This window comes from Rhinoderma darwinii, chromosome 4, assembly GCF_050947455.1.
Source record: "Rhinoderma darwinii isolate aRhiDar2 chromosome 4, aRhiDar2.hap1, whole genome shotgun sequence".
NCBI classification, from domain to species: domain Eukaryota; kingdom Metazoa; phylum Chordata; class Amphibia; order Anura; family Rhinodermatidae; genus Rhinoderma; species Rhinoderma darwinii.
In genome coordinates, this window is record NC_134690.1 from 306,283,727 (window position 1) to 306,300,124 (window position 16,398).

The 16,398-nt window shown below is 42.5% G+C and overlaps 1 protein-coding gene across 4 annotated transcripts in view; it reads right to left on the minus strand.

Moving 5' to 3' along the window:
* Positions 1-13,987: 13,987 nt before the first annotated feature.
* TMEM181 (transmembrane protein 181) overlaps positions 13,988-16,398 on the minus strand; it is a 152,699-nt gene continuing 150,288 nt past the window's right edge. For all 4 annotated transcript variants that reach the window (XM_075862705.1, XM_075862709.1, XM_075862708.1 and 1 more), the window contains one exon: positions 13,988-16,349. In XM_075862705.1, the coding sequence (XP_075718820.1) occupies positions 16,271-16,349 (79 nt within the window). In that variant the 3' untranslated portion in view covers positions 13,988-16,270. The remainder of the gene's footprint in view (positions 16,350-16,398) is intronic.

Sequence of the window (16,398 nt, forward strand, 5' to 3'; positions counted from 1 at the left end):
TAAATTTCTGCAAAAAAAAGGAAATTTGTAAATTTCACCTCTACATTGCTTTCATTCCTATAAAACGTCTAAAGGGTTAGGAAACTTTCTAAATGCCGTTTTAAATACTTTGAGGGGTCTAGTTTTTAAAATGGGGTGACTTATTGGGAGTTTCTAATATATAAGGCCCTCAAAGCCACTTCACAACTGGACTGGCACCTGTAAAAAATAGCCTTTTGAAATTTTCTTCAAAATGTGAGAAATTGCTGCTAAAGTTCTAAGCCTTGTAACGTCCTAGAAAAATAAAAGGATGTTCAAACAACTATGAAAACAAAGTAGACATATGGGGGATGTTAATTAGCAACAATTTTGAATGGTTTAACTACCTGTCTTACAAGCAGATACATTTAAATTTAGAAAAATGCTAATTTTTTAAATTTTTCGACAAATTTTGGTGTTTTTCACAATTAAATACTGAATGTATCGAGCAAATTTTGCCAGTAACATAAAGTCCAATGTGTCATGAGAAATCAATCTCAGAATCACTTGGATAGGTTAATGCATTCCGAAGTTATTACCACATAAATTGAAACGTCAGATTTGAAAAATGAGGCTCTGTCAGGAAGGTCTAAAGTGGCCAAAGAGGGAAGGGGTTAAAACAAACAATCCTATTAAAAAATGTTTAAAACTGTAGTATATGAACTTAGATGTGTTCAATAGCAGCTTGACCCGCTGTCACTGAATCCGTCAGTCCCATTGACCTGACGGATACAGGTTTTAGTGCTAGATACAGCTGCTCTGTATTCAGGATACAAAGCGGCTTTATCTCAAGAAGTAGTTTTTAAAAGGTGTACATAGCCATTAACACATCAAATAAAAAATGTTAACACCTCTCTTTAAAGTGTAACTAAACTTTAAAATACTCTTTTGACATGTCATAGTCAAATGTCAGAAGTTTTGAGCAGTGCAGGTCCAAGCGCTGTGGCCCCCACCGATCGCTTGAACAAAGCGGCAGAAGGGCTAGGGTGAGCTCTGTTCCACTTTGTTTCTAATCGGCATTCCTCTGAGCAGTGTATGGTCTCAATAGAAAGTTTATGAGTCCACTGCGCTATTGATTCCGCCAAAAAAACAGAAACCTTACGGAACGGAGACATCGGAAACCATTTGCAATGGAAACATTAGCATTGAAATGAATGGTAATGCAAACGGAAGATATGGTTTCCGTTTGCTTTTCCGTTGATGGGTTCTTCTGATGGAAAGGTCTGATGGAACCCTTGAACGGAACCCTGACGCAGATGTGAACACACCCTTACTGTATCAATAATGCAGTCAATTCAGAAGACGGTGTGCAGGAAACTGCATCGCTGATTTCTAGAGCATCCAGGAGTGTTGCAAGCCCCAAAGCATATGCCCCCCCTCACACAAAAAAAATCTATATACATATACATTTATTAAATCATACCACTATACCAGATGAAATATTACCTGCATGCTGTTACTGAACACAACTCACTATTATAAGACCAATATTACCAATAATAACATAACATAAGGTCCAAATAATACCGCCACACCATAACCACATAGTGACTGAATAATCCCTCCATACTGTTTCTGAATAATACCGCCGCACAGGGCCTGCTCCAGGTTTATGTGGGCCCTTGGGCGACACAGACTTAGTAGGCCCCTTTGCAACTCACGGAGGCAGTAAAATGGCAGAAAACTTCACTTTGTGCCCCCATAAAGACATTAGGCCCTGTTTATGCCCCCCAGTTTGTAGCCCCATAAATTTATTGCCCTCTGTAGATATTGCCACAGCCCCTCTCCCAGGTAGTGCCACACAGCCCCCTCCTCCCAGTTAGGGCCCACAGCCCCCTCCTCCCAAGTAGTGCCACACAGCCACCCTTCTTGGTAGTGCCACACAGCCCCCCTTCCTGGTAGTGCCACAGATCCCCACTTACTGGTAGTGCCACATAGTCCCCCTCCCTGGTGGAGTCACACAGCCCACCTCCCTGTAGGTAGTGCCTTTGGGGCTCCCTCTAGGAGTGGAATCCCCAGTCAGGAATCCCCGACGCTCTGGCTGGGAATTCCACTTCAGGAGTATCCCCTGACGTCACTGTCTATATACGGACACTGTTTTCAGGGGCAATCCCAGAGTCATAGTCCCGGGCAGAGCACTACTAGCACTCTGCCTGGGACTCCCGCTCTGTTCATGACATCACTGTCCATATATGGGTTAGTGATGTCCGGAGCAGAGCTGAAGTCCTAGGCAGAGCTCTAGTAAAGGCTCTGCTCCGGTGCTCTACTACTCTGTCTCTGGTAAGCCCCTGACATCACTGTCCATATATAGATAGCGATGTCTGGGGCAACCCCAGAGCCAAAGTCCCGGGTACAGCGCTACTAGCAATCTGCCTGGGACACGGCTCTGCTCCTGACATCACTTGTCCATATATGGACAGTGATGTCAGGGGCTTCCCCAGAGACAGAGTCCCGGAGCAGAGCCGCTTCTTGCGCTCTGCATGCGACTCCTTCTCTCTTCCTGACATCACTGTCCATATATAGACGGTGATGCCAGGGTCTTCCTCAGAGACAGAGTCCCGAAGCAGAGCTGCTTCTTGCGCTCTGCCTGGGACTACTTCTCTCTTCCTGACATCACTGTCTATATTTGGACAGTGACGTCTGGGCGCTTCCCCAGAGCTTGAGTCCCGGGCAGAACGCTATTGGCTACTAGCACTCTGCCTAGAAGTCTGTAGCGTAGTAAATGGCAAAGCGGGTAGATATCTCCCTGCTCTGCCATAGCGTTCAATAGTATCTGCGTCCTAAGGACGCAGATACTATTGAATGTGGCGTCGCTGCCACCGTAGAAGCCATAGCAGCATGAGGGGGACGCAGATACAAGTGAATGAAGCTGTTGCTAGCACTGGCAAGCGGCAGGACTCAGAAGGGAAGGCACACCATTTAGCTTTCTCTGCACCATGTCGCATTTGTAAAGCTCCTAAGGTACCAGTACAGTGGAAACCCCCCAAAAGTGACTCCATTTGACAAACTGTACCCCTAGAGGAATTCATCCAGGGATGTAGTGAGCATTTTGACCCCCCAGGTCTTTCATAGATTTTATTAGAATTGGGCAGTGAAAATGAAAAATTACATTATTTTCCAATAAGACGTAGCATTAGTTCAAAATTTTTCATTTTCTCAACAAATAAAAGAGAAAAACACCGTAACATTTGTAAAGCAACTTCTTCAGAGTAGGGAAATACCCCATATGTGGTCATAAACTGCTGTTTGCATACACGGCAGGATACAAGGGAAGGAGCGCCATTTGGCAGATGGAGCGCAGATTTTTCAGGATTGATTCCTAGGCACCATGTTGCATTTACAAAGCCCCTGTGGTACCGGTACAGTAAGAACCCCTGAAATGTGACTCCATTTGGTAAACTACACCCCTTGAGGAATTAATCCAGGGGTGTAGTGAGCATTTTGACCATACAGGTTTTTGCTCTGAATTTATTAGAATTGGGATGTGAAAAGAAAAATTATTTTTTTGCGAAAAGATGTCGTTCTAGCCCAAAATTTAGCATTTTCACAAAGGCTATAGGAGAAAAGCACCTCATCATTCGTAAAACATTCCCTCCAGAGTAAGGCAATACCCCACACATGGTCATAAACTGCTATTTGGACACACAGCAAGGCTCTAAAGGGAAGGAGCGCCATTTAGTATTTGGAGTGGAGATTTTACAAGATTTGTTTTTTGACAACATGTTGCATTGAGCTATAGTACCAGTACAGTGGTACCCCTAAAAAAATTACCACATTTTGGAAACTAGATCCCTCAAAGAATTTACCTAGGGGTGTAGTGAGCATTTCGACCCCACAAGTGTTTTGCAAAAATGAGTACACAATAGATGCTGAAGATTGAAACTTGCCGTTTTCCACAGATATGCCATTTCAGTGCCCAATGTGTTGTGCCCAGCTTGTACCACCGTAGACACACACCCCATAAATTGTTAAGCGGGTTCTCCAGGATACAGTAATACCCCATATGTGGTCATAAATTGCCGTTTGGGCACACTGCCAGGCTCAGTTGGATCACCATTTGGCTTTTGAAGCGCAGATTTTGCTTGGTGTTTTACTGGTATTTCAGCTTATAATGTGGGGGCATATGTAATCTGTGCAGAGTACATCAGGGTATATGTAAACTGGGCGGTGTACATCAGGGTATATGTAAACTGGACGGAGTGCATCGGGGCATAATAGGATGATGTAATAATGGGGTGAATGAATAATCTATAGTTTGGTGTGGTACGCTTTGAACCAATCCTTTATGCACAGGCCGGGTTTATTGGGTATTATACAAAATATCTGCGCTCCAGTATTGCCTAATCTTTGACTTCTTCACTAGCCCTATAAGCAGCACAAGGCCCTAAAGTTTCCTCATGTCCGCTGCATGTACAGGGTTCACCTGTGGGGTCTAGCAAATGATGATGTGGGGTATTTAGTAAAATTCTACTGGACCTAAAAAATTAGTCTGGGCAGTCATTTAGCATAATTTTGCATCATTGCGTTTTGAGAGTCATAACGTGTTATTTCTCCGTTGACGGAGCTGTGTGAGGGCCCTTTTTTTGTGGAACTAGCTGTCATTTTTATTGTTTCCATTTTGTGGTACATGCGATTTTTTTTTTATCACTATTTATTCAGTTTTTTGGGAGATAAGGAAACCAAAAAACAGCAATGCTAGCACGTTTTTTTGTTTTTTTTACAGTGTTCACCGTGCAGTATAAACAACATGTTAACGTTATTCTGCGGGTCGATACGATTACAGTGACACCAAATTTACATAGTTTTTTTTTTACGTTTCACTACGTTCCCACAATAAAAAAATACTCTTTTCTAAAAAAAATCATGTTTTAGTGTCGCCATATTCTGACATCCATAACTTTTTTATTTTTTAGTTGATATCGCTGCGGGAGGGCTTGTTTTATGCGTGACAAACTGTAGTTTCTATTGGTACCATTTTGCGTTACGTGCAACTTTTTGATCACTTTTTATTACATTTTTTTTGAGACAAGATGACCAAAAAATAAAATGCTGTCGTTTTTTATAAAACATTTTTACAGTGTTCACCGTGCGGTAAAAATAATGTGATATTTTTATAGATCAGGCCATTCCGAACGCGGCGATACCTATTATGGGATAGTTTTTTTTCATGTTTTCATTTTTTTCTAATTATAAAGGAGTTGATCAGGGAAACAGGGCGATTGTTGTTTTTATTAGTTAAAACTTTTATTTATTTATTTTTCTATAATTTTTTTTTTAACCTATTTCACTTTTTTTTTTACACTGACCTGGGGACATGAAGATCTGGTCTTCTGATCCCCGGTACAATACACTGCTCTACTTATGTAGTGCAGTGTATCGTAACTGTCATTCTTCATTTTACAGTTAGCCTATTACGTCATGCCTCGGGCAGGACCTAATAGGCTTCCGTACCTGGGCAACCAGGAAGCCATAGCAACCATCGCCACCCACGATCCATCGCGGGGGGCCCGGGGGGGTACAGAGGGAGCTCCCTCCCTCCCTGTGTCAACCACTTCAATTGACAGCCGCATCGAAGGGGTTAAATGGCTGCGATCGGCGGTAACTACCGTCGCCGCCGTTGCAGCGGGATGTCAGCTGTGTATTACAGCTGACAGCTGCTGGAGATGAAGCGTGCATAGCTCCTGTGCCCGCTTTATCTGCAGGGCGTGACTGTAAGCTTTTGTGCGGGAAAGCACTTTGAATCTGGACGTACAGTCACACTCAATAGCGGGAAGGGGTTAATATAGGGTGTATTTGGAACATTGTAATAATTTTACTATTGGAATAATTTTCCATGGCGCGAGACACTGCTAAACACCACAACCCCCCCCCCTTCTGCGTATGTTTTTGTCAGCAAAACAGGGAACCTGTTGTTTAACATTTGAACCCCACCCATGCTTTAAAGGAACAGTGTCATCACAAATTATTTTTTTTATATGTTAAAGATGTTAGTGCTTTATTAAAAACGTTTATATTTATTTGTGTGTTTGTGTTTTACTTTTTCTTATTTTTACACTTTTTCTTCCCTATGGGGGCTGCCATTTTTTGTTCCATTTCTGTATGTGTCGATTAACGACACATACAGACATGGAATACGGCAGCCACAGTCCCATAGGGACTGCGAACGGCTCCCGTCCCATTCACTTGTGTGTACGGCGTCTGTGTGGGAATTGCGCATGCGCCGCTCCCACACAGTCCAATTTGAAATTGGCGCCGTCCGGCGCCATTTTCCTGTGGACCGGAAGTCGCGGCCGGACAGTAATATTACTACTTCCGGTCGCGGCTTCCGGACTTGTGCACTTGGACCAGCGGCAGCAGACGGAGCGGACGGGCCGGAGGGAGCCGCGGCGGCAGGAGCAGGTAAGAGATTTCAATGTATGTTCGTGTTTGTGTGTGTTTACTACTGTATGTAAACCTACTACACTGTGTGTTAGCTCAAAAAATGGCGACACACAGTGTAGGAGGTTACACCGTTCAAACCCCTCGTTTATCCCGGCACTAGCCAGGATAAAGGAGGGGGGGGGGATGCTGAGAGCTCACTAGAGCGAGAGCTTTTTACCCAATTTTGCAATGCTGCAATTTTGGTAATAGCTCCATCTAGTGACCAGAAATGGGAAATATTATAAATTAGAATTAATTTATAATATTTCCTGACTCGTGAAAAAAATAAATTTGAACAATGTTTAATCACCCATACACTAAATGTTTAATTTAAAAAAAACAAACATGTTTTTCTGGCAACACATTCCCTTTAAGCGATACCTCAGTGTCCATTGGGGTAACTTCATGAAAGCCTGTCCTCCCTGGGTGACCCATCTCTCTCAATAGCTGTCATGCATAGTCATATAATTTCATATGTTGTTTATAGATGGGCTGAACAGAAAGCCGAATATAACACCTTACATACAGATACTCACATGAAACAATTACTTCAGGTTGGGGAAAGATGAGAAGTCTGTTGGCCAAACTAACCAAACCTCATCGGACTAAAAAAACTGAACTTAAAAGTATGTCGCCCTGTCTCTGGCAATCTCACAACTCGGTAAGAGATATACACAACACATTCGTGCATTACTACTCAGAATTAAACAAAGCACGGCCACATTCTCCTACATGGGACTTACTATTCTCCACCAGCCTACCAAATTACCCCCATTACTCACCTTCCTAGTGAATTCTAACAGCGGGGATCTTTCGTAGAAGACTTCCATGAAGCAAAAAAACGATGTTGGGGCATACTGCCCAAAATCTTTTTAAATTGTTTACTACAAAATCCTGACAAAGATCTTTGCTGATAGGCTTCAAGAACTCCTCCCGAAGCTATTAACACATTCTTAATTAGGCAGTTAGGGGGTGACAATTCAAGTTGGGGAACAGACTGTTGTGACCGCAACGGTACAGGTACTCCAATTTAACCTTCTCACTCTTATGCATCTTAGCCTAGAAGCAGGGAAAGCTTTTGGCTCTTTCCTGGCAATTTCTAAACACCACCTTATGTGTTCGAATCTTGGAAGATCACGTTTATGCAAACCCAGGTCCAAACCAGTCAAACTATTAGTGGCCTCAACTCCCCACCCCATACTGCTTGGAAGAGGAGCTAGGGGCTTCCCGTTGTCCCCTCTCCTATTTAGTCTTGCCTTCGATCCTTTAAGACACTTACATGGCTGGCAGGGCATACGAAGAAATTGAAACTTACTGCCTTCACGGATGATTTTCTCCTTTTTATCTCCCACGCTCAGGAAATAGAAACAATCGTAGGCACAATAGGATTCTCCATTCATATTAATAAATCAGAGGCCTTACTTCTTACAGGACCTTTTCAACCGACCTGGTCCCAAACTTTTCCTTTAAAATGGCAAACTCAGTCACTAATCTATCTAAGGGCAAAAATATGCGAACCTCTTCCAAACTCTACTCAATTATTATTAACCAATTCAACACTCAATTACAAGCAGACATGACAGCCTGGGGTAATTCTACCCTTTCCTTTTTAGGCAGGGCAATCTGATAACTTGTAATTGAGTGATAACTTTCTCAAGGCTTCTGTACCTGTTGCAAATTTTACCCATACATTTACATCCCAAAGAAAAACGCATAATTAATAGTATTTTCTGTAAGTTCATTTGGCGTGGGTAGAAACCTTCAATCGCTTTATGTGTCCTCCATCAACACAAGTTAAACAGGGGAGTTAATTTCCCAGACATCAGACTAAAAAAACTCATCGAATTACACACCTATCTCTAGGAAATGCCCTTCGTTCAGCCATAGGTTTTCCCTGTATTTTACAAACATTGCCAAGGAAAACTATCTTCTCCTTTCCATCTGAAAAACACGGGTCACTGCTGGACATCAATCTCTCTGCTCGTCTCCTTGTATCTCCCCTATTGATATAATCCAGCCTTTCAGTGAGATAAAGGGCACCTCATGTTTTTAAAGATAGGCTATACATGGCCGAATTGAGGGGGAAGAAAATAATTGACTGCTCTACATAATGCTCTCTCATTCTCTCAAGTTTGTGTCTAATACGAGCTCGTCTGCCCACCTTTCTTTCACTTTTATAAACACATAGTTAAAGCATGGATATATTGCGAGACAATCCGTTCGGGCCTGGTGCGGTGGACTTTCCATGATCCGGAACTCACACCTCATTTAATCCTTCAGGCTCACTCCAAGGCATTGAAATACAGTCCAGCCATCTCTTACTGGAAGATGTTCCTGAAAATAGCACACAATGGTTATACCTCTCCATTACAGATTTTCCACATGGGAGAATCAAACGTCACCGACACGATACTATTTGGAGGCCAGCTCAGCGACTCAATCCATTTGGAACTGGATATTGTTTTTTATGCATACTAATCAGCTATATGTATGTGTGTGTATATATATATATATATATATATATATATATCTATGCGCCTTTAAACCCTGGTTGGGTAATTTTCGGTTAAGTGCCAGACACCACCTCTCCCATCCACCAAATACATCAGAGGCTATTAGTTTGTAATGCCGCCACCGCTTGAAAAACCATCCTGAAAACCTTGTTGGGAACAGGTCCCGTCCGAACAACTGCTTTTAGAGAAATTAGGTTTTCTATTGAGAAAGGACTTGGTAAATGCTTTTCTGCAGATAGAATGTCGAGGCGGGAACTTTTTTGAAACACGGCAACCTATCATCCAGCGCTTACCTACCAATGTTCTATCCAGGATACGTGATTGTTTCTGATCCACAGGCTGGTACCTTGAACAAACTTTAGTTGGTGGAAATCTTTTATAGCGCTTACTAAACCGCACCACTTCTGAATATATGTTTCTCTTTTTTTGTGTGTGCTCGCCTTTAAAATTGGTACTTAAGGCCCTTGGAGTGATCCTAGTCTGCATGTCCTCATCTCTCCCTTTCCAACCCCACCTCTGTAGGTACCTATATTCCTTCCCATTTTTTTTCTCCTTCCCTCCAGACACCAGCTAAACTATCATTCCATGGCGGCATTTTCTCCTAAACGAGAATCATGCACCCTGTATTGCAGAAAAGACAGTCCCATCATAAGTGTCCATTTCACGAAGGAATACCCCAATTGTCAGTCAGCTCTTCTTTGGAAGCTCTACATTAACAGCTTGTTTTTTTTATGCGCTCTGCAGTTTCATATCTGGAGGCTCTGTACAAGTGGGATACAGAGCCTTCAGCTATCGTTACAATGAAAAACCTTTATCAGCTGTGAAGTTGATACATAACTAGAATTTCCATCTAACTGTAGGCAATGGATAGAATGATCGGTAAGCTCTCTCTTTAAAGAGACACTCCTGTCAAAACCAGTAATAATAATGCCGAAGGGTGGCAACAGTGGTTCATAACTTGTGTTCTTAGACTACCTGAGTAATGCACCTCCTCCACAGGCCCTGCAGTAGGCATAGTATAGTGTATCGGTTTTGCCTGGAGTGCTCCTTTAAGACTGACAAAAGGCATTGTCAAAGTAAAATTATTAATCTTCAAACTGTCTTAATGTTACGAAGGGAGCTTTAATATGCAATTTAAGTGAAATAAAAAGGCGGCATGTGCTTTAAGCAATGAGTCTCTTTAGTATGACTTGTACAGTATCATAAAACTGCATATTTATCTCCATAAAATTTGCTAGGAATGCTATGTACAAAATGCAAAGACATACTCCACTGGTATACTTGTTCTCCGCACCACATACTGCCAACAGTATGCCAAACAGTTGGACATAATTGGTAGTTAAATCCATTTAAAATGTAGGTATACTTAAATGTAGATTTTTTCAGTAGCGGACGTAAATTATCTCTATTCCCCTGCTATACATCCCACAATAAAGTTATGCGTATATTACAGAATACATTTCTATACTTCGTTTTAAACAAACGTATATGTCTGACACAGTATGGGACTGGAGTACCTTTGGCGCACCAGAGAAAACCTTTCTTGAGGGCCAACCTTTATCTATATAGTGATGTACATGGCCATTGTTAATTATGTACAAAAATGTGCCTAAGAGACCTCTATAATATAAGAGAACGGCGGGGAGGTTATTTAGACAAGATCAGGAAAGACAGGAACCAATTTACTGTAACAATTTGTTATTTCGTTACTGAATATGTGTGTGTGTGAGAACAGTCACAAATATCCCTCTTTCAGATATCAATATTGGTCTCTTAAAGGGTATATTCACATGCAGCAGATTTGTAGCAGAAATTTGTGACTAAAAAAAAATCAGTTCTGTACATCTGAATAGGATGGTTTCTGCAGCATGCACATGGATTTCTGCAAACTCCATTCAGGTGAATGAGAGTCACAGCAAATTCTAAAATAAATCTGCCATGTGTGAATATACTCTAAAGCTGGACTCACACGTGGTGTATTTTTACGCCACGGATTCAGCCTTAGTATATCCACCGCAAAATTTGCATGTTACTTGCAGATTTGGGTGTGGATTTGCATTGAAAATAGTAAAATTGGCAGTAAGTGTGGGAGATTTTTTTTCAGAACATATGGAGTTTGCTGAGGATTTGAAAATCTTCAGCATGCTCATTTCCACACACATTTTTTTTCACTACGTTTCAATGTTTGAGCTACTCACAGACTAGACATATACCGCAAAAACGGAACACAACGCACAGACGCCACTCAGACACTGGACACATACGCCATACAAAACCCTAGACACATGCCGCACAGTCGCCACTCAAAACCCTGGACACATGCCGCAGCCGCCACTCAAAACCCTGGACACAGGCCGCACAGCCACCACTCAAAATCCTGGACACAGGCCGCACAGCCACCACTCAAAACCCTGGACACAGGCCGCACAGCCACCACTCAAAACCCTGGACACAGGCCGCACAGCCACCACTCAAAACCCTGGACACAGGCCGCACAGCCACCACTCAAAACCCTGGACACAGGCCGCACAGCCACCACTCAAAACCCTGGACACAGGCCGCACAGCCACCACTCAAAACCCTGGACACAGGCCGCACAGCCACCACTCAAAACCCTGGACACAGGCCGCACAGCCACCACTCAAAACCCTGGACACAGGCCGCACAGCCACCACTCAAAACCCTGGACACAGGCCGCACAGATGCCACTCAAAACACATGCCGCAAATACAACTCACACACTGGATACATACCGCAAACTCCACTCACACACTGGACACATGCCGCACAGTCACCACTCAAAACCCCGGACACATGCCACACCTCAAGCCACACAAAACCCTGGACACATGCCGCACAGATGCCACTCAAAACACATGCCGCAAATACAACTCACACACTGGATACATACCGCAAACGCCACTCACACACTGGATACATACCGCACAGATGCCACACACACTGGACATATCGCAAAAGCAACTTACTGATGGTCACATTTCCCACTCATACACTGGACACATCGTATACGCCACTAATACAATGGACACTTACCACATACACACGCTTCAGTGATACATTAGCTCACACCCTGAATAATTCAATCATACAGTGGACATACACATTAAATAAACACAATACTTCACTCTTATTGCTATATTTACCTGCACTCAATACCTAACCCTCCAGCTGGGCCCCCCGTGCAATGGGGAGCATGTCCCCTGACTGAGGCAGAGAAACCGTAGTAGAAAGAATAGAGCAGCAGCTGTTGGCTGCCGCCTGCTGGCAGTGACCATCATCAGTATGGCTTGATTTCTGCAGGCAGGAAAGTGACTTGTCCTCCTCTGCGGCATGCCATAGATAAACACTCTGTGCTGATAGGCTGTGAGCCCAGTGCACTTGTAAAGCGAAGGATCTCCTACCTACAAGTGAGATGTAGTTTTTAATTCTAGCCACCAGGGGACGCAGCCATTCTGATGTCAGTGCCAGGGCCCACCGGAGGATCCTCCAGTGGGCCAAGACGACACTAGTCTGACATTTGTGCAAATGTGATGTAAACAGAGCCCTACACTGCACAAATGCATGTTTGTTCTTTTCTGATTTATAATGTGCTACAGTGATGTCCAGCAGGACAAACACAGACCCACTAAAAACTGGGTAGCATTTAACCCTTTAATGACCAGGCCTATTTGGGCCTAAAGACCAGCTACATTTTTTTTTGCCTTTCTGCAACTCAGCAGTCATAACTTTTTTTCATTGACATGGCTCTATGAGGCCTTGTTTTATACAGGAAAAAAAAAACTATCTGCACAATTCAGGGATTCATATAAACTACCATGTAATTTATGGTTTTATTTCTCTGGCACAAATATATAAAAAAAAAATTTGGTTTTGAAAACAAGGGCCTGTTCACATCAGCATTTCCATTTGTCACCATTGTGACAGGGTTCCGTTGTTTTGACAGAATCAATAGCGCAGTCGACTGCGCTATTGTTTCTGCTAAAACAACGGAACCCTGTCACAAAGGTGACAAACGGAAAGCTTTAGCAACGTTTCTGTCACCATTGAGATCAATGGCGAGCGGAACGGAAGCAAAGGTTTCAGGGAAGGGAAATGCTGATGTGAACAGGCCCTTATAATCAAACACCTGAATCCATAATATGTGATTTTCTGATGATACATTCCCTGTGTCATTTGATGCATTGCGTTTAATCTCAAAATTTCAAGAAAGTAGTGAATATGCAATTTTGCCCTGGTACTTAGTAGCTCCCCAAACACCAAGTGGTACGCCTAGGAATAAAGCAGGTTATTTACGCATTATTGCAGATCTAGTTCACCACTTGTGATTGGGGTTTTTTGGGGTTCTGGAGCTGCCTAAAATGACTAGTATGGTTTCATTCAACCAAAATCATCTTAACTCTGTGTAAGTGAATGATAGGCATTCGGGATATAGTTGCCATCCAGCAGAGATTCAAGCACTAACTATACTACGGTAAACCATACTATAACACATGTAAAATGTACACATCACCATTATCTTCAGCGCCCTTCAAATAAGAATACACGGATTTATCACCAAGCAGTTATTCCTCCGATTGTTTTGTGTCGCACCTCGTAACAACTTATAAAAAAGTTTTTTTTTACCTCTTTGTTGTCCTTTACCTACCCCCCCCCCCCCCACTTTCCTGTTAAAGCTGGCACAGAAGAGGGGATTACAGCTGGAAAGATCTTCCGATTTCATCTGCTATATTACGCATTCTTTGTGGGACGTGTCATGTGAGGTTTTTAAGACAGGGCAATTTCTTGTGAGAACTGAGTTTTTTTTCTCAGCTTGTGCTCTACTGGCTCTATACGCAAACTATGGTTGTTATCACTTCTGACGTTCCCATCATTATAGTCAGAGAGCTAATTGCACATATTCCAAATCTAGAATTGATATTAAAGACACAATAATCTACCTGGTGAGTTTTTTTGCTAATGAAAAAAAATCCTGGGAAAACCCCCTGCTATACAGTGGTATACAATAAGAAATATGGTTAGGAATCAAAAATTTTAATAACAATTAAAAAGAACACCAACACCTTTATAGAATTACAAAAAGTATTTGTAACTAATTTGTATCGTACAGACCAGAGGATTGCAACCAATGTACATACCGTATTCTCAAAATAAAATTCTAAAGCAGCTTTGTGCAAGGAAACGTTTGTATAATCCGGAAATGACTTTGTGGCTTTCTCATTATTATTATATGAAATATACAATGATCTGTTTTATTTACAATATTAAAATTAAAAAGAACCATAACAAAAATGTAAACGTATTCAGAATATATTTTTTTTTTTGCAGACTGATAGTAAGACAATCATCATCGCTGCACAATGGCATCTAAAACCACCATTAAATTTAGAACTTCCTACTGGCAAAGATCAGGAAAATGAACATAGTTTAGTTTAGATTTCAGCTAAGTGATTTGCATGGAGAAATCCCAAGCTGTAAAATTCCTGATGGTTATAGTAGTAACTGCAAATTTATTGTTGCTCCACCTCTAGAGTAACTGTTCAGAAAATATTAGGTTTATGATTAAAGAGAATCGTTCACCTCCCCAAACATGTGCAGCTTGTTATATGCAGGGCTTCACAAACCCCGTCTCACGTAAAAAAAAAAAATCTAACTCCCTCCGTTATTTACATATCAGTGCCGTTATATTTGGCGTCCAATATGTAAATAAGCCCCTGAACTGTCAATGGGGCGCTTCTAACTAACAGGCAAGGGGGCGTGATGTCTTCGCTCTGACACTGTCCAGTCAGCTGCGGACATTGTCAGGGCAACTTGTGTTGTGTTTCCTCCCGCGAGAAACACTTGGTAGTTGTGTTGCAGATAGCGTGCGCGCGCCCTCACGCATACACGCACGGCCAATCGCGCGCACATCGACGGATGTAAGATCTCCTCGTCTCTGCTTCTTCTCCTGGTCTCTGCTTCTCCTAGTCTCTGCGTCTCCTCGTTCCGTGGTGGCGGGAGTGGTGACGTCAAAGTGCGAGCGAACGACCGTACGTGTATGCGTGAGGGCGCACGCTATCTGCAGCGCAACCACCAAATCTGTGTCTGTTCTCGCGGGAGGGAACACAGTGCAAGCCGCCCTGACACTGATCCGCAGCTGATTGGACAGTGTCAGAGCAAAGACGTCACGCCCCCTTGCCTTTTAGTTAGTTATAAACGTCCCATTGACAGTTCAGGGGCTTATTTACATATCGGGCGCCAAATATAACAGCACCGATATGTAAATAACAGAGGGAGTTAGAAAAATAATTTTAGGCGAGACAGGGTTTGTGAAGCCTTACCTATAGCATGATGCACTCAGCTGCACATGTATGGGGAGGTGAAAGCTTCTCTTTAGGCCTGATTCATACGAGCGCTGCGCATCTCAGACGTGAAAAACTGCAGTTTTTTATGTCCGAGGTGCATCCGTACTCAGCGCTGCGGGACGCAATGTCACGCATCCACCATAGTTGAGAGTCTATGGAGGGATGCGTGATGTGTGAAAAGATAGGCCATGTCCTATTTTCGCACGGACCCTTCACATGGTCCGTTAAAACAACGGCTGTATGAATGGCCACATTAAATTACATAGGTCCGTGGGACAGCCGCTGTTTCAATGGCCGTCCCACGGACGTTTAACACGTTCGTGTGACTCAGGCCTGAAATTGCTATTCTCAATTAGGTTATCTGAATCACTTCCATTACAGAAGCAATCTGTGTACCAAGGACTCCCATTGTTTGTAAAGACGGAGAATTATTTAAAGTAAGTGTCCCTTTTAAAGTAGCGCATTATAAATTTACATGTTAACGGGATTTCCTTCATAAATCCTTAGAAAAAAAAACAAAACATAAAGATAAGCTTCACACCAACATAGGTAACCATCATTCAGAAAATAATATGTGATAAATAATATCCACATTTTCTAAGTGGCAAATAAGAATGACAAGAGTTCTGAACGCTTGAGGAATGGATTAAGCAGGGGAGAAACCCCCCGCCAAAAAACAAAACCAAGTTCAATGATGCACAGCTTCACAAGTTGTTAAAGTAAGATGTAGGCGTGTGGCTTCAAGTAGAGGACAGAGAGTCGGCCATTTCAGAATGGGGATGCGTAGGATATTGGTAGAGTTTAAGTTTTGCACAATTAAAGAAAAAAAACAAAAACCTAAAAGTCCTCGCGGAAAGAGCAGCACTCCATGGTAACAGAGGTGTAGTGAAAGTATAATAGTCCATTCCAAGGAATTTTCCTCCTGTTCTTGAAGGCAATCATCCCAATGGGGTAATCTCAGTCACTATCAGACTCGGCTTTATATTTGGCTCTAATGGGTTGTCCATTTTGTAGAGGCATCTCTTCATAGTCACTCCTGTGAGCAATAATGTATATGTCAGAAAAATGTTCACAATCGCTATGTT